Genomic DNA, 18041 nt, shown 5'->3' with positions numbered 1-18041 from the left:
ACTAAAAAATACAAAAAACTAGCCGGGCGTGGTGGCGGGCACCTGTAGTCCCAGCTTCTCAGGAGGCTAAGGCAGGAGAATGGCGTGAACCCGGGAGGCGGAGCTTGCAGTGAGCTGAGATCCGGCCACTGCACTCCAGCCTGGGCGACAGAGCAAGACTCTGTCTCGAAAAAAAAAATATTAATGCCAGTTATAAAATATTCTGCACATTAATTTTATTAATACTATGTGTGCATTGTGTCCAGCAGCTAATTAACGAAGTCAGGATCAAGAGTAGGAAGGAAAAGGATCTAGCATTTAAGAGTCTTCTATGTGCCAGACTCAAATTGTGTTCCATCTATTTTTTTCATTTTAAAATCCCAACCTGTAGCCCTGCAAGATGAGTAGTATTCTCAGAAGGGGAATCAGAGAAGTATAAAAAACCATCCAGAGTTACATAGACAATAAATAAAGTTGGAATTCTAACCAGGGCCATTATGTGTTTGTAACTCCCGCTTTGCTTTATTTAATTTAATTAATTTATTTATTTTTTGAGGCGGAGTCTTGCTGTGTCACCCAGGTTGGAGTGCAGTGGTGCGATCTCTGCTCACTGCAAGCTCCACCTCCCAACTTCACACCATTCTCCTGCCTCAGCCCTCCCAAGTAGCTGGGACTACAGGTGCCCGCCACTACGCCGGGCTAATTTTTTGTAATTTTAGTAGAGATGGGGTATCACCGTCTTAGCCAGGATGGTCTTGATCTCCTGACCTCGTGATCTGCCTGCCTCAGCCTCCCAGAGGCTTTTTAAAAATATTATACTGCCATTTCCCTTTAGAGAAATCTAAGGCTGAAGATTTATAGAAGTTAGTATCAATTAAAATGAGGTCAGAAGTGAAGGTTAATGTTCATGGTCAAGAAGCTGTGAGTTGGGTGATAGATTTCCATTGTCCTGACGTGAATACTGAGGTCAAGGAAATGATGTGATCGGGTTAAGTGTGGAGCTGGGATTTTTCTCTCTGAGGATTATGAGATCCACAATATCAGGCTATGAAGCACGACCAGTATGTTTTCTCATTGATTGAATACTGTATTTTCTTTATTTGATTTGTGTATAAATACATTTTGATTTAAATGAGTTTTAGTTGACGGTAATAAGGGATTTTATTTCCCTGTCTTCTTAATTTGGGATATTTCCCTGTCTTCTTAATTTGGAAAGGAATCATTAAGAATATTCATTACTCACATAATCTCTCCAAAGTAGTTTCTGTGTTTTTGCTGGGAAGAAGGCAATCTCCATACCCACAGTCTCCAATTAGAACATACTTGACAGAATGAAGTCCTAGATTACAGATGGGCACAAATAAATTACATGCTTGCTGTGAGTTTGCATGTCTGTTCAGAAGTAGGACCTGTATCTTCAGAACTTGAGTTCTTAATTATCACCTCTGCTGTCTATGCTACCTCTAAGGAAAATACGTGTTGGCCACTGTCCAGGTCTCTCTATTTGCCTATCTCCATATGTTTAAGGGAGAAACTAGAGTTGACAAAGGAAGGAAAAATTTTAGATATTATTTTGTCACAAATCGACTGCCCTTATTCTTGTGAATTGAATTGGTGAGTTGATGAGAAACCAAAGACTAGTGAAGATTACTAAAGTGATTGTTAAACTGGAATTCAGATGCAGTAGGTTCCTTACCCAAATGTGATAGCAAAATACCCTGGAAATAAAGAAAATTACAAAGGGAAGGATTGTGTGAGTAATACAGTGTACTTTTCATATACTAGGGTATAGTTTTGTAAATATCTTTATGGTATAATGTGAGTTAACTGAGAATATTTTTTCTTTCCTGTCCTGGTGGTGTTTTGTCTGTAAAGTAGTGTTGCATTAATTTGGTATATGATTTCTCTACTTTTTAACGTCTTATTTCCTTTTTGATATTCGCTTGTTTTTGTTACTTTCTCCTTTCCCCTCAAAAGATGCTATTGTAGCATCCATTCTCATTTTAATGCATGTGAAGATTTCAGAATAATCTTTGAGATAATTAAAATTACTCTAGGTTATCACGAAAGCAGAAACTCCTAAAACAAAGTTGCTTTTCAATCCTATGTTGACCATAGTAATTAATTTTGCAAATACAAGTTATAGTTTTAAAATTAGAATACACTGCAGTTCTTTCAAAACTCAAAAAACACTAAAGGAAGAGGTGGGCTTTTTTTTTTTTTTTTTTTGAGAGGAGTAAATAAGACCTAAAAGAAATATTTGTCTTGGACATGAAGTCAAATGAGAAGTACTTATGTATTTTTATTTTTTTAAACCAGAATATCTTTTAAAATAAGTATTTTATAAATTTTTAATTATTCTTTTGACATGCATTTCTTACTTTGTCATAGTATTTTGTGCAGGTCACAGATTGGATTATTAAGTAATTGTTTTGTATGAGAATGTCCTGTTTTTTTCTTTTGTGTGAGTTTATATTCTTAAGACTTAAAAACAACATATCTATATGGGTTGTATAAATATTTCTATATTTTTAAAGTAAAAGGCTCATTTGTTACCTAGTTTCTCATATTTAAAAAAAATTTAGAATGCTTTATTCTTTTTCTCATCAAGGCATTGCTTCAGAGTTTGGAGTTCGAGGTTATCCAACAATTAAGCTGTAAGTTGAGTGTTGTATGTTTATATGTGTATTTTTATTAGTTCACTCTACTTAGTAGATTCCTTGGAGGACTGAAGATTGGGGTTTAGCCATTCTTTATAAGTGAAGTATGTAATTAAAGGAGAGGGACTGCTTCTTTATGCTTTTCTTCATATTTAAGTCATCATGTTGTTTACGGCTAATTCACATGTTTTGCTTGCTGTGTGATATGCACTGTGCAGGAAAAGGTATACAGTCATAAATTATGAAAGGTCTTTTTCCCTTGAGGAGTTGAAGCGTGGATTGTGAGATAAAAGAAATACAGAGAATCAAAGTTGATTATATTAATTCTAATCTGTAGGTGTTGATCAAGTCTTATAAAGTGTACAAGTTGAAAGAAATGTGGTAATTATAAAGGACTTGTTTTGTAATCATGACTTCATTGCATTTTCTCATGATTTTCATTCATCTTATTTTGGTAATGTGGGGAGCTGTGGAATTGTTCTGAAAGTGATTTTTATAATAAAGTAATTTTAAAAAATATTTTAACAACTCAAATTTTTAAATGTAAAGGATTTCAGTTTATATCTTGGGTTTTGTGTTGACCTTTCTCCTTCCCCTATTTTTTAAAAATGTTTGCTTAGCCTCTTTTACTTTTTATGTTAAGTAAATCATCCTATCTTTTCCTTCTGTTTAATTGTAAGTATTCTATTGTGCTTCCCAATTTTTCCTTTTTAAAATTTTAGTTAATTAGGCACACAGATTAATTCATTGGTTGGCTTTTGAAGAATTACGTAAGTTTCTAGAAGAGCTGTTTTTATGCATCGTTTTACTCTGTAATGTTGGAGCATCAAATAACTGTAATGTTGTATTAACATTTGTTTTGCCTCTTCCAAAATACTCTTATTTCCCTGTCCTTTCTTTTACCTTTTGAAAGGGAACATAGTGAGAATTATAGTGCTTTAATTTTCCAAGCTCTTGACCATGAGTGTATCGATTATTTTACAGAAGGCATAGATACAATGCAGTTATCAAATGCAGAGTAAAATATTTTCATGTAATTTTAATAGAATGCAGCCTCTTTCTTTTGTTTTGTGTTACTGGTCCTCTGACCAGCCTAATGCCTACCATATTTTATGAGAGCTACTTCTAAAACTTCTCTGCATTTGCTATTTTATATAATACAATTTTATGAAACAGTGGATAATGATTAACATTAAGTATTAAAACAGTTAAAACAATCTGGGTTTTAATCTTTTTTTTTTTTTTTAAGATTAAAAGGGGACTTGGCATATAATTATAGAGGACCACGAACAAAAGATGATATTATTGAGTTTGCTCACAGGGTATCTGGGTAAGTTATTAGGAAAAGCCTTTACTGTGTGTTATTAATATTTGAGAATTAAATATATTTTAATAGACTGTATTGAACAAACATATTTTAAGGACATACCTGGGTAAAATTTGATTATTTACTTATGAGAGAAGATAGGATTATACAGCATATCCAAAGAAATGCTTTAAAGAAACAGAGACCATGGTTTGTATTATATACTTGTTAACCTCACATTTAAATTCATTTTGTCTATAGAAGAATTTTCCCCAGTGATTTTTTTAATACATTTTCCAGATTTTGATTACGTGTAGCAACTCTGTGAATCTTAATTTTTATTTTATGATAATTTTGCTTTTGGACTGCCGGTTCAGAGTTTTCAACAAAGCCTTGGGATGTTATTGTTCTGAATAGATTTGGGCTTTCATCCATACTGTTTGATACTCGAAAATGTATTTTAGATACAACTAAAATATTTTTCATTATTTATCATATACTGCTTTCTGCCAGCTGTGAGGTATTCGTGCATTTTATACTTAGCATGTGACATAGTTAAAACCCGAAGATTATTCAAGTTACTGATCCCTAAGGTTTTACTGATAAGGAAACAAATTCCTTTGTAAGCATTTCTTGTTGTTTTGAATTTGTCATTGATTTATTTAAATCTATGTTTTGATGGGATATAAAGAAAGTCGGTGCTTAGAATTATTTAACATGATCATGTAAAAGTTCTTGAGGAGAATGGTTATCAAGCTGTGTTAATCTTTATTGGCTTTAAAGTATAGGCATTTATAAGTTTAACAGGATATATTATACTGATAGTTTTAAATAGCTTTAATTTAAATTAAAATGGAATGGATTTGTGGTAGTACAATACTGTCTCAAATTATCTGAGAAAATTCACAGGATTAGGAGTGATCTTTACATATTAAATTTGTGGTGTTTACTGATGTAATTTTCACTGTATTTTTCTCACTGACCATGTTTCATTTTATTTCCTTTGTGAATAAATAAATTTTGAAATAACTTTGTGTTGTATGAGGGGAGTATCAGTGGGAGGTACTGAATCCTCCCAGGATTTATATTAGTCATTATGTTTGGGAAATTTTTAAGGAGTTTTGATTGAGGCTTAAGAAGGGATTCATTCTCCTGATGTAACTGGAGATTACTCTATTGTAGATGAAATTTCAGGAGTCAGTTCTGGAGTTGCGTCACTTGCAAGTTAATTACTAAGTATTAAAATAGAGGCAAGGGTAGAGTGATGATGCAATGCGTTATAAGGATTTTGAAAATATGTTGGCCTGTGTTCTGCTCTTTTTATAAATGTGGTAGAGTGAAAATTACATATTATAATATATACACCATATGTAAGAGATGACTACCTCTTCTTAGTTTTTTGATATTTTATAATTGAAGTGCTTCATAATAACCTATGATATAATTCATTTCTCAATCTATTTGCTTTGAAAAATGCTTGTATAATAACATTTTTTGTTTTCATGAGGTTCTTATGTAATGTTATGACTGTCATTTTCCATTTTGTTTTTTCTGAAAATGATTAATGATATGCTTTTTATACTTTTGGATTTTAACCTCCATAGGGTACTTAAAAAGTGTATACCATTTAAATTGACAGAGTAAGATATAAATATTCTCAATAAAGTACTATATATTCCTGAGATGGTATTTCACAGTGTTTTTTGTGAATGATCTTTTAAAAGGGAGAAAAAAATAATTCTCTTGGGATTTGTTTTGTTTTAGGCTGAGGATTCTAAATGGACAATAGTTCTCTTTTTGCCTATCAAAATACTAGTAATGATGGTACTCTCTGAAGGGGTGTTTTGACACTTATTTTGAAACCGATAGATTAAATTATGGGTACTATGTTAACCTTTTATGTGTATGTGCAATAGTAATCATGACAGACCACAGTTTTGTTAGATTCATGTGGATTTTGTGATATACTTAAAATGCAATTGAAATATTACCAAAAATAACTTGAGACATGATTAGTTATAGTATAAATAGGAGTAAATTATGTACTTCAGTTTATAATTCAAGTTTGTTTTTTGTTTTGTTGTGCAACAGGGCTCTAATTCGACCACTTCCAAGTCAACAAATGTTTGAACATATGCAGAAGAGGCACCGTGTATTTTTTGTTTATATAGGTGGAGAATCACCTTTGAAAGTAAGACTTTTTTTTATTCCTCAGAAACAGATGTATTGTAATTTAATTTACTGTGTAATCAAGACTTCACTAGAAACTCAGAACTTATTCTGCTGTTACTAGAAATATTTTCATTCAGTCTAAGTACTTCTTACAATAAAAATACTTCCTTGTATACCCTCTGTCATGTTTGTCTATATGAAATAGAAGTGTGTAAAAAAGTGAGTAGATGTTGCCTGCGTTAGTATTTTTTTCTATTATTAACCTGGTTAAGTCTTGTGCTGCTTTTTCAAATTCTGCCTCTTTGAGACTGCAGACTTTGTATGTGTATACACACATATCATCCTATAATCATCACCATCATTTTGTTTGTCTAATTTATAATTAAATGAATACCTACAAATTGAACTTATGTTATATTCAATGAACTTTATTTGAAGAAAGATAAAAGCTCTTAATTACGTTGGCTTTGCCTTAGAAACAATTTTATTTGCTTATATTTCTTCTTTTCACCTAAAAGGATATAAGGTAGCAAATTACAGTGGTGACTCTTACTACATAAGGTAACTCTCATTGTTTAATGAGGAATGAATTTTGACCTTTAACATTTTTCAATGACTGTTTTTGTTTGTATCTTCATAGGAGAAATACATAGATGCTGCTTCAGAATTGATTGTATATACGTACTTCTTTTCTGCCTCAGAAGAAGTTGTTCCTGAGGTAATATTTAAAATTTGATTTTAATGACATAATTTTATTTATTAAATTATTACTTGATTTAATAAATAAAATTTATTTATCATTTCTTGATTAAATTATTGATTTTAATATCAGATTTATTTACTGTGATGTGTGTAGAAAGAGTAAACATGCTGATTCTTTACTACTGGTATTAGATTTCTTTTTATTAATAAACAAATACCATCAGATTCATAGCATTTAAGGATTTACATTAGTGCTTCTTTCTTTTTAAAATAAAAGCAGTGATGACAAGTGATACCTCAAACTCCTAAATTGGCTTACAAGTGGTGGATTATTGTGTGTGTGTGTGTGTGTGTGTGTGTGTGTGTGTGGCAAATACAGTGATTTTTGGGTCCTCAAACTGAGATAGTGGTCCTCACTAAACTAGTCAATAAACAGGATATCATAAGTGCCATGAAAAAAAATTAAAGGCCAGGTGCAGTGCCTCATGCCTGTAATCCCAGTACTTTGGGAGGCCTAGATGGGTGGGTCACCTGAGGTCAGGAGCTCGAGACCAGCCTGACCAACATGATAAAATCCTGTCCCTACTGAAAATACAAAAATTAGCCGGTCATGGTGGCACGCGTCTGTAGTCCTAGTTGCTTGGGAGGCTGAGACAGGAGAATCACTTGAACCTGGGAGGTGGAGGTTGTAGTGAGACAAGATTGAACCACTAAACTCCAGTCTGGGTGACAAAGCGAGATTCCATCTCAAAAAAATAATAGTAATAATTAAGGCCGGGCCTGGTGGCTTAACGCTTGTAATCCCAGCACTTTGAGAGGCGAAGGTGGGCGGATCACAAGGTCAGGAGTACAAGACCAGCCTGGCCAACATGGTGAAGCCCCATCTGTACTAAAAATACAAAAATTAGCCAGGCGTGGTGGCGCAGGCCTATAATCCCAGCTATTCAGGAGTCTGAGTCAGGAGAATTGCTTGAACCCGGGAGGCAGAGGTTGTGTTGAACTGAGGATCACGCCACTGCACTCCACCCTGGGTGACAGAGTGAGACTCCATCTCAAATAATAATAACAATAATAATAATAATAATAATTTTTTAAAAATTTAAGACAGTGTAGTAGTTGGGGCAAATAGGAGTGGGATGGGTGCTGTAGGTTGATTGGTCAAGAAATATTTGTCTCAAGAACATACTTGAAATGAGACTTTTACATGATGTGAAGGAGCCGTGCAAAAATCTGTGGATACAATACTCCAGAAACAAGGAACAGATAACAGATGTCCAAGATGATAACACACCTGACATGATACGGAACAAAACAGTAGGCCGATGTGACTGTAGTGCATACAGTGTGATGGGAAGTAGGTAGAGAGCAGTGTAGGCTTTGTAAGTCATGGCAGTGCATGTGATGTTTGTGTTTGTGGTTTGGGGTTGAAGTTTGTGACGAACATGGACCGATGTTCTTGTTTAAAGACATTACTCTGTACTAAGTGCAGAGTGCATTAGATAGGTATGAGAGTAGGTCCACAGATACCAATTGAACTTTTGCAGTAATCTCAGAAATTTGGGCTTGATGGTTAGTGAGAGTTGGGAAGAAGTGAAAGGATTGTAGTGTTTAGAAGATAGAATTGTCAGAGCTTGCTGATCTGGAAGAATAGGAAGGAATCAAGGGTGACTCTTAGATGTTTTGGTTTGAACAATTGAGTAGATGGTGGTGTTTTATGAGCTTCAGGAATATTGGAGAAGGAAGAGGTTGAAAATATGGAGAGTGAAAAGTGCTTTGAATTATTCATTTTAATTTGATTCAGAATGTCATGTTAGGAATCTAAATATAAGCATCAAATAAGCAGTTGGACATAGGGGTCTAGAGTTAAGTCAAGGCTGTGTAAAGAACCTTCCTAGACATGGGAAGCAATTTTTTAAGGAAATAAGTTGGCCCAGAACCTGAGGTCAGCAAAGGAAAATGAGAAAAAATAGTAAATTAGGAAAAAGAGATAAGTTGGAAGCCAAGATGAAGTGTTTTAAAAGGAGTTAACAGTTTGTGTGAGAATTTTGCAAAGTGATCAAGAAAATAATGAGAGGAAAATAACCACAGTATGTGCCCACATGGAGGTTGTTGGTGGTTTTCAGAGGAGTAGTGGTGACCAAAACCTTATTGGTGTTTGAGAGACACTGATGGCAAGTAAGAAAGTGGAGATCGCAAGTGTAGACTTCTCTTTAGGAAACTTTTAATGAGTAGGGGACCTTAGGAATTTGGCAATAACTCAGGGGAAACATGAAAGAAGTCAAGGGAATTTTTCTTTTGAATCAATATAAATTATAAAAAAAATTGAAATATTTTTCTTTTCACAAAGGTAAGTCAGACATTTCATTTCTTTTAAATGTTTTAATGTTTAAATATTTTAAGATTACAGACTTGCCTAAGTAGGTGTTTAATGCTTCCTGCAATATATGTAGGTGTTTATCTTATGTACCCCGCAATGATTTTCAACTCCTGGAGGAACCTCAGTTTCTGGACAACCTAAACCCATTTTGGTTTGCCAAGTATTTTATGCGTATGTATTTACTTTTGAAGGGGAAGGTAATGTCATGAGATCCTTAGGTTGTCACTTCACCACCAGAAACCTCTGTGGCCACCAGTGCCTCTGCTTGGGTTTTGCTTGCACCCACTGGGCTTATTCCGCCCACTCAGCCTGGCAGGCTGCACTTGGCTCATGCTACAGGCCCAGATCCCATGCCTGCCAAGGATGAGCCACGCATGGAGCAGCAAGGGGTATGTGAGTGAGCAAGTGTGGGATCTGGCCACTGCACACAGCCAGGCCTGCTGGCTGCCACAGGGAAGGCAGCTCCAGGCACCTGATCCATGTGAGGCTGTGGCTGGACAAGATGTGCTGCAAGTGGCTTCCACTGCTGCAAGAAACAGCATCTGGACAAGGGGAATGCAGTGGCACCTGAAAGCTCAGAAAACACCAGGAACTGCAGAGCCCTGAAGAGGGTGTTAACAGTGTGTCGCAGCCCTGAGTTGGGGAGCCCCAAGGTCTGGACTCCCAGGAGGGTCACAGCTCTTCTCTCCTTCTTGTCACCTGCAACATGGTGACTGGGGGGCATGTTTCAGTCCTGTTTGCATTACAGCTCCTTCAGTCCCTCCATTGAGTGGTTCCCAAGTTCTTGTCCCACATCCAGGAAGAATGAGGCACATGGACAACTGGAGGTTGAGCAAGGCGGAGAGGAGCTTCATTGAGCAGCAGAATAGCTCTCAGGAGACCCTAGTAGGTAGCTCCTTTCCACAGGCAGGTCATCCGGACAAGTCTGTGTCTGGCTTAGTCTGGGGTTTCTATGTGCTCAGAATTGAGGAGGTGCATGCTGAGTGGTCCATGGGTGGCCACAGTCAGGCCTGGAAAAGGCACTATCCAGTTGGCTGTATGGTCATCAATGAAGTTCTTACTCCAGACCGTGGACTTCACCCAGAACTGGTAGCCTGGCCCCCAGGCTTCAGGCCCTCCTTGGACGGAAGTTGGGATTTTACTGGGGACCCGCTCCTTCCTGGTAGGAACCTGTCTGACTCCCGCCATCATCATTATACCGTCTCTGGCACCCAGGCTGTTCATGCCGAGGAGTGCCTGCAGGTTGTGCTGAGCCAGCCTCCCTCCAACGCTTGTCGATGTTCAAAGTCTGGAGGAAGCCCAGGCACTGGTGGGAGCTGGCGTGTCAGTGCCGCCCTGAGCACACACACCCGGCTAAGTTGCGACAACACTCGGGCTCGGCCACAACTTTGCTCCAAAATCAGAGCAACCACTGGGAGCAGGAAGAGGCCAGGGAGCAGGAGCAGGCATTTTTGAACCTGCAGGAGTTGGGGGATGGGGTGGCTGCTTTCTGGGCCCAGAGAGCTCAGGGATGCCAGGGTCCAAAACCACTGCTGAACAGCTTCAGCTACACCCGGGAGCGTGGGGCTCCCACCCCACAAACTCGGTAGCGGGTAGGACTCTCCCGTTCCCGGCCCCCACAGGCTCCACGGAGCATGCAGCCGCTGCTGCACCTCCCCTGCTGCAGCCGGCATTCCCGCAGCAGCTGCTCCAGACGGGCTGCCACTGCCTGAGTAAGATGAGGAAAAGAAGCCACACTTGCCATCAGAATCTCCGACAGCGTTCCCAGAAGGTTACAAACCACTGTTCTGGAATGCCCTGATGTAACATAAAGGCTTAAAATGGACTAGAATCTGAACTTCTTACACATTTTTGTCTCCCAAGTCCAGTGAACCAATTTTTGTATGAGAGATGAGAATTTATGCTAGGTCCTCATCTACAAAGCTTTGCAAGCAGTTGGCACTTGAAGTGCACCAGAGGATTTGCTGTGTTCAAGGCCCTGGCACCATTTGACACCATCTTAATCCTCAGATAACGATGAAGTGTCTTAGGCCAAAATCCCTAGAACCCAGAGAGCCTGGGTAGGCATCTATATAGCATCTGTTATGTAAGCATATTTAGTATTTGTGCATTACTTCTATTTTTTTTTTAATCGGCCTTCTCAACTAGTTTGTTTAGTCATTCTTTTTTCCTGAAGATGTTAATATCTGTCATCTCCCTTTTTTAGTTTTAAGGATGTATTTGGAAAAGTCTGCTAGGGGAAATAATAGTTAGTTCAGAGAAATATGAGTTTTACACCCATAGATGATTCTCAAATAAGGGCAAAGCCGTTAATTTTGTGCTCTTCCCATACTTTGAATATTAATGTGTTGTCCTTCAGAGCTTCGTTAGCTTTGCAACTGGTATTTATGAAAACCCCAGGAGATGCAGTAAGGGGGTACAAGGATGAATTTAGACAGTTTCTGACTTCAGAATACTTACAGATGAACAAAGGAGATTGGCATGCAGACTATAACAGTAATAGAAGATAGTTGAAGAAAACACGGGAGAGGAAGAGAGCTTCAGAGTATGTGAGACTAGATGGCTGCAAGGTTTGAGACCGTATCATTTGTGTTCTAGTAAGAACCATTCAGGGATGTTGATGAAAGAGGGAGGTGCTGAATGCTGAAAAATACTTCCTAAGCATCTGTGTGGATGAGTTGCCAAGAGCAGGTGAATGGAGCATGCTTGACTTAAGAGCTCTTGCACTGCCCTTAAAATTGTTATTTTCATAGTGCTATATCATTTTTTAATAGTAATGTAACCAAATCATTCTGTATTATTTTCTGTCTCCTGAGATGTGTCTCCCTCCCTTTTTGATTTTTGCAGGACAACTGTCTCTATTTTTATTTTATTGTTATTTTTCTTCATTATCCACTCATTTACTTATTTATTTGCCATTATTTTCAGTATTACCATGCTCATGTAAGAATTCTTTGTGGTTTACTCAAATTATTTGTCTTCTGATCTGGTATTTGTTTTCTAGTATAATTTTACTCTCGAAATAAGTACAACTCAGGTGTAAGCAGCTGGTACTTTCTGAATGAATCCCTTATTACTACTGTAAGTGGCTTATAAAGCAGTTTACACTTTAAGCAGTGCTCTCAGTTATGGTATGTGACATAACTCTCATAATTGTTCTGTGAGGGAGGCAGTCTCAGTGTCTTTATTCCACAGATGAGGAAGCGGACTCCCCTAGGTAAAGTGGCTCATTATCACCCAGCCAGTGAGTGGTGGGGAAGGACTTCAACCTAAATAGGCTGATTGATGTTTAAGTCTGTTATCAGTTAAAAATAATCCACAGTTTCTACTATAGCAAACAGGACATCGTACCAGGGGATATATAAAAAGATTCATATATACTCCTTAGATGAGTTTGGGATTGACTGTACTCTTTGTTTGTGACATTCTTTTTTGTTATTTTTACGTGGGTTTGTGTTTTCTGGTATCTCAAGACTTTTGAAATTATGGTTACTAATTAGAATTTTTTCGTGATAAAAGTTGTTTAAACTTCTGGCTTTTTGCAGTATGTGACACTAAAAGAGATGCCGGCTGTGCTTGTGTTCAAAGATGAAACTTACTTTGTTTATGACGGTAAGTTCCAAGTCTTTAACTCATGTGAAACATTTTAAAATTAAAATGTCTATTATATGACTTAGGTGGAAAGATTTTGTAAATGCTTCTACTGTTTAATGAGAATAACAGTTCTCATTACTTAAGACTGATGTTTTGGGGTTTTTCACCCTTCAACTTTTAGTTGTTATTTTTATTCCGAGCTTTACCTACACAACATTTCTTTTTGTTGTTGTTTGTTAAATTGTATGTGTTTTTGAGGAATAAATTCTATGTGATTTTTATACATTACTTTAAAATGTTCAGAATTAATTTTTTTGAAGTAACGTTTCAGATACAGAAAAAGACTTGAAGAAGTAACACGTGTTCAATAGTGTTGAAGCCCCTGTGTATCCCTCCCTAGCGGCATTTCCCCTTATCTGTTAGAAATAACCACTTACCTACTATTCAGCATTTCTTCACTGGAGCAAATACTTGGTCTACTTTTAAAATATTTTAATTGTAATGTCAAACATACATCACAGTAAAGAGAACGGTAAAGCCCTGCATACCCATCACCGAAAGTTAAACACTTACCAAGATCTTTGCCCATCATGACATTTGCTCCAACTTCAACTTTGAATTTGTTGAAGTACTTTAAAGCAAATTGTAGTGGCATTTCATCACCATGGGCTTTATATTACGCATCTCTTTACAAAATGTAGGCTTTTTATTTGCAGATAAACCACATGCAGCTACAGCAACTAACATCATTCCTTGGTATTTTGAAATGCCTACTTTCATGTTTTCCAAACCGTGCTCTGAGATACCCCAGGGCAGTGCAGCAAACTCACAGGGGCTACAGGGGATATTTTAAATTTCAAGGGAAACAGTGAAACTCGACATCTGTAGGACACCACAAAGCCACTCAAAAGCAAAAGTGACTGCAGTCTCAGCTGATAGCGTTCTTGCTAGCGTTCTAAATTCTAATTCAATAAAATTTAAAATCCAATTTCTTGTTCTCACTAACCGCATATCAATGCTCGGTGGGCTCCTGTGGCTTGTGGTTAGCATGTTTGAGGCCACATAGGGAACACCCATTCATTCAGAAATATTCTAGAATGTGATTTTCTTACTGGATTCTGTGTGACAGAGAGGAAACTAGGACTAGATGAAAGCAGTAAACTTTGAATTGCTGAAGTAATTCAAATGAGTAGAAGACTTTTCAATAAAAGGAACAATTTGTTTTATTATAAGTAGCATTTTAATTGTTTTGACAGTCATGTTATAAGACTACATTTCTAATCTTTATTGTCTTTAAATAAATGTGAGAGCTGAATTTTATTTGTTTCTATAGATGATAGCTACCCATTTATGCTATCATATAAAAGGTACTATCTACATACTCAACTTGACATTTTCATTTTATTTACAAAGTAATCTGTGAGGTAGGTAACAAGGCAGATAGATGAATACCCCAGGATTACAAAGGATATAGCTAAGAATGTTAGATAAGGAGGCAGATGTGTGATTTAATAGCAGGTTTATCATATGCTTATTAAGCCATCCATTAATTGGATGTTTATTGAATGTCTGTATTAGACATTGGGCTTAAAAAAGAACTTCAGAGAAACTTGCGTATATGAAAATATGAGAAGGAAAATAATTTATAGCCGCACCTAGTCTATTCACCTGCTCTTTGCTTGCAGTACTCCTCATATGATAAGCACTTAATGTATGTGATCTTTTTTTTTTTTTTGAGACGGAGTCTCGCTCTGTCGCCCAGGCTGGAGTGCAGTGGCCGGATGTCAGCTCACTGCAAGCTCCGCCTCCCGTGTTTACGCCATTCTCCTGCCTCTCAGCCTCCCAAGTAGCTGGGACTACAGGCGCTCGCCACCTCGCCCAGCTAGTTTTTTTTTGTATTTTTTAGTAGAGACGGAGTTTCACCATGTTAGCCAGGATGGTCTCGATCTCTTGACCTCGTGATCCGCCCGTCTTGGCCTCCCAAAGTGCTGGGATTACAGGCTTGAGCCACTGCGCCCGGTCTGTATGTGATCTTATATTTGATCTTTACAACAGTCCCTTGAAATCAGTATTCTTACCATGTTACAGATAAAGAAACAGGATTAAAGAGATTTTTTTTCCAGGTTAAAATACTTAATCAATGGTATCAAAATTCCGTCTTCAAATCTCTTGTTCTACTATGAGTTTCTTAGCAATTCGGAGAGGCACTTTGTTTCTTCCTTTTTAGAACAAAACAAGACCTGATCATATCTGTTTAAATATAAACCGATATTTAAATATAAACAGATACCAGGTTTTTGAACCTGCCTAGGAAAGCATCCGCTTGTATAGCTCCATGTTTCAGATACGTTCTCCCACGCTTAAGAAAGACAGGAATATAATATGTTAAGTTTCTAGAGGTATCGTAAAGATCACATTTTTCTAACCTGCAGTAGTATTTAGAACCTGCCTGAAACATTCAGACAAAGCAGAGGCTTTACTTTGAATCCTTATTTTAGATATTTAATGGTTGCTAATGTTTAGAAGCATTGGAATAGGGACTCGGGAGGATATTTTCTTTCTTATATATATAATTTCAGCTTTTAGATTCAGACGCTACATGTGCAGGTTTGTTACATGAGTATATTGGATGATGAGGTTTAGGGTACAATGATCCCATCACCCAGGTAATGAACATAGTACCCAATAGGTATTTTTTTAGCCCTTGTCCTCCTCTCCATCTCCCAAGTATCTGTTGTTCCCATCTTTATGTCCATATGGTACCCAGTGTTTACCGCCTACTTCTTTTTTTTTTTTTTTTTTTTTTGAGACGGAGTCTCGCTCTGTCGCCCAGGTTGGAGTGCAGTGGCCGGATCTCAGCTCACTGCAAGCTCTGCCTCCCGGGTTCACGCCATTCTCCTGCCTCAGCCTCCCGAGTAGCTGGGACTACAGGCGCCCGCCACCTCGCCCGGCTAGCTTTTTTTTTGTATTTTTTAGTAGAGACGGGGTTTCACCGTGTTAGCCAGGATGGTCTCGATCTCCTGACCTCGTGATCCACCCGTCTCGGCCTCCCAAAGTGCTGGGATTACAGGCTTGAGCCACCGCGCCCGGCACTACCGCCTACTTCTAAATGAGAACATGCAGTATTTGAGATGGTTTATTTTCAAATGAAATTCAAATTGATCACTGTATGCAATCTCGTAGAAAATTTGCTTTTAGCATGGAGTGGACGTTGTGGCCCAGTAATCAGTTTCTAGTTTTATGTTTATTTTCCTAATTTGTAAATTTAAAACCATAAATACTTTAAGATTTGCATTGTATCACTTCTTTTTTGGGTTTGATAACTTGAAAATGTTTTGTTTAGCATTGCAAGAAAAAGCATACCTTTCCAGAAGTCATTAAAATCCAATCTTCAACCAGATGTATTGGTAGGCTTTTACAGACATTTGCTTTACATCACCTTTTTTATGCAATTGTAATAATTTTGAACAATTACTTAAGAATTATATTTCTAATCAGGATGTAATATTTCTCTTAGATATTATATTTTATACCTGCTTAGCAGAGGAATTATTTTATATTGGAAAAAAGCTAAGGTACTATGATTTTATATGTGTGTTAGTTGTACCTTTGAGAAAGAGCTGTAAACTAGGAAGACTGTCATAAAGAGTGAAGAGCAAAGAAATTGTAATAAAAATTACCTATAGTGCCATGACCTGAGTGTAACCATTGATCCAGGGTAACCATTTAGGAATAAATGGTTCATTTTACCATTCTATGAGTTTATCTTTTCATACTTTTTTTTTTTACAAAGTTACAGTTACACTGTTATATATTGTATAATAACCTATATTGTTTTGCAATCTGTTCAATTATACGTCTTTTTGAAAATTTATAAATGATCTTTCTCGACATATACCAAAATTTATTTAAATTATTTCCAATTTAGGATATTTTGATTATTTCCTTTATTTTGAATTCTTTTTATGCTATTTTTAATGATGCTATAAATGAAGATTGCTTTGTGCATTAATCCTTCTGTACATTTGCTCATACGCTTGCAATAAATTCCTAAAAATAGTATTGATGGACGTATGATTCTCTGTCAGGCATTTTATACCTATTACCAGATTAAAGCTATTATAACTACCTTAAACTCATATTTATACTATAATTTGTCAACCTTTGTCTTGGTTTTAAGAGTATGAAGATGGTGATCTGTCATCATGGATCAACAGGGAAAGGTTTCAGAATTACGTTGCTATGGATGGCTTCCTCTTATATGAACTTGGAGACACAGGTAACAAGCATATGTACAAGTCTCCATCACGTTACATGATTTTTCTTTGATTGATTATTTAAAATCTTATTTTGTAGGAAATGAATTTAAGCTCTATTTCCTAACTTATTTTTTTATTTTAGATCTGAATGCCAGTTCTTTATGAGAACATAAACTGATATTACCAGAAGATATACCTTTGCATGTGGGTCAGTGATTAAAGCGATGGTTTACTAATAGAACTGATGGTGACAAGGAAAACAAAAAGCCTGGGTAATAAGAGAGTGAGAAAAATAACCAACTAAGAAGCTATACTCAGGAGACTGATTTTGTGATAGGAGTTAAAATAAAACTTAGCACAACCTATTTATAAGGCCTGCTCTTACCTGTGAAAGGGAAAAATGTAAATTAAATTTGGCATGGTTTCTTAAAGTTACACTGTTGCAAATGACAGGCAATGCAAATATAAACATGAATACAAAAATGAAAGCTATGAGAAGCCGATTATATGGTCTCAGATGCAAACTATGAAAACTATAAGAAGCTAACTGTAAGTTTTAGGAGAAAGTGTTTTATAAATTTATAGCAAATTAGAAATGAGAAATCTTGGTTATTGGTGCCACATTTGTTTCCATTAATAACTTTATGATAAGTAGGATGGAAGTATAGCTTTTGAGTAAAACAATGAGAAAATTTTATTCAAGACTCAGTTTTTTTTAATGTAAGTAATAGGGTGTAGGGTTTCTTCTTTATGATCGCCTACTCTTAAATCTAATTAATAAAAATTAGAGACATTCTTACATGTTCTCCTGTTTTTAACATTTTGGGGGATATTTCTGTTCTGTTCCTGAGCTTGCTTTTAATGTTCTGTGTCTAGTGATATTTCTGTCTTTGCTTATCTTTACAGAAGGAGCTATGTATTAGCTCATTATTGGAAGTTGCTGGGGACAGTGTCAAAGACTGTGGTTTTATTTTTTTTTATTTTAATTTATT

At 36.5% G+C, this 18041-nt stretch overlaps 1 protein-coding gene across 1 annotated transcript in view; it reads left to right on the top strand.

Annotated features, from left to right (window-relative positions):
• TMX3 (thioredoxin-related transmembrane protein 3) overlaps positions 1 to 18041 on the top strand; it is a 41584-nt gene that overhangs the window by 10621 nt on the left and 12922 nt on the right. Inside the window, exons 5-10 of the mRNA XM_011944076.1 lie at positions 2591 to 2636; positions 3889 to 3969; positions 6037 to 6136; positions 6758 to 6835; positions 12742 to 12808; positions 16971 to 17069. Of these exons, the coding sequence (XP_011799466.1) occupies positions 2591 to 2636; positions 3889 to 3969; positions 6037 to 6136; positions 6758 to 6835; positions 12742 to 12808; positions 16971 to 17069 (471 nt within the window). The remainder of the gene's footprint in view (positions 1 to 2590; positions 2637 to 3888; positions 3970 to 6036; positions 6137 to 6757; positions 6836 to 12741; positions 12809 to 16970; positions 17070 to 18041) is intronic.

The sequence above is a fragment of the Colobus angolensis genome, unplaced genomic scaffold (assembly GCF_000951035.1).
Source record: "Colobus angolensis palliatus isolate OR3802 unplaced genomic scaffold, Cang.pa_1.0 Scaffold225, whole genome shotgun sequence".
Taxonomy (NCBI): Eukaryota; Metazoa; Chordata; class Mammalia; order Primates; family Cercopithecidae; genus Colobus; species Colobus angolensis.
The sequence above is the reverse complement of the archived record's forward strand: the minus strand, read 5'-3'. Positions and strand labels throughout refer to the sequence as shown.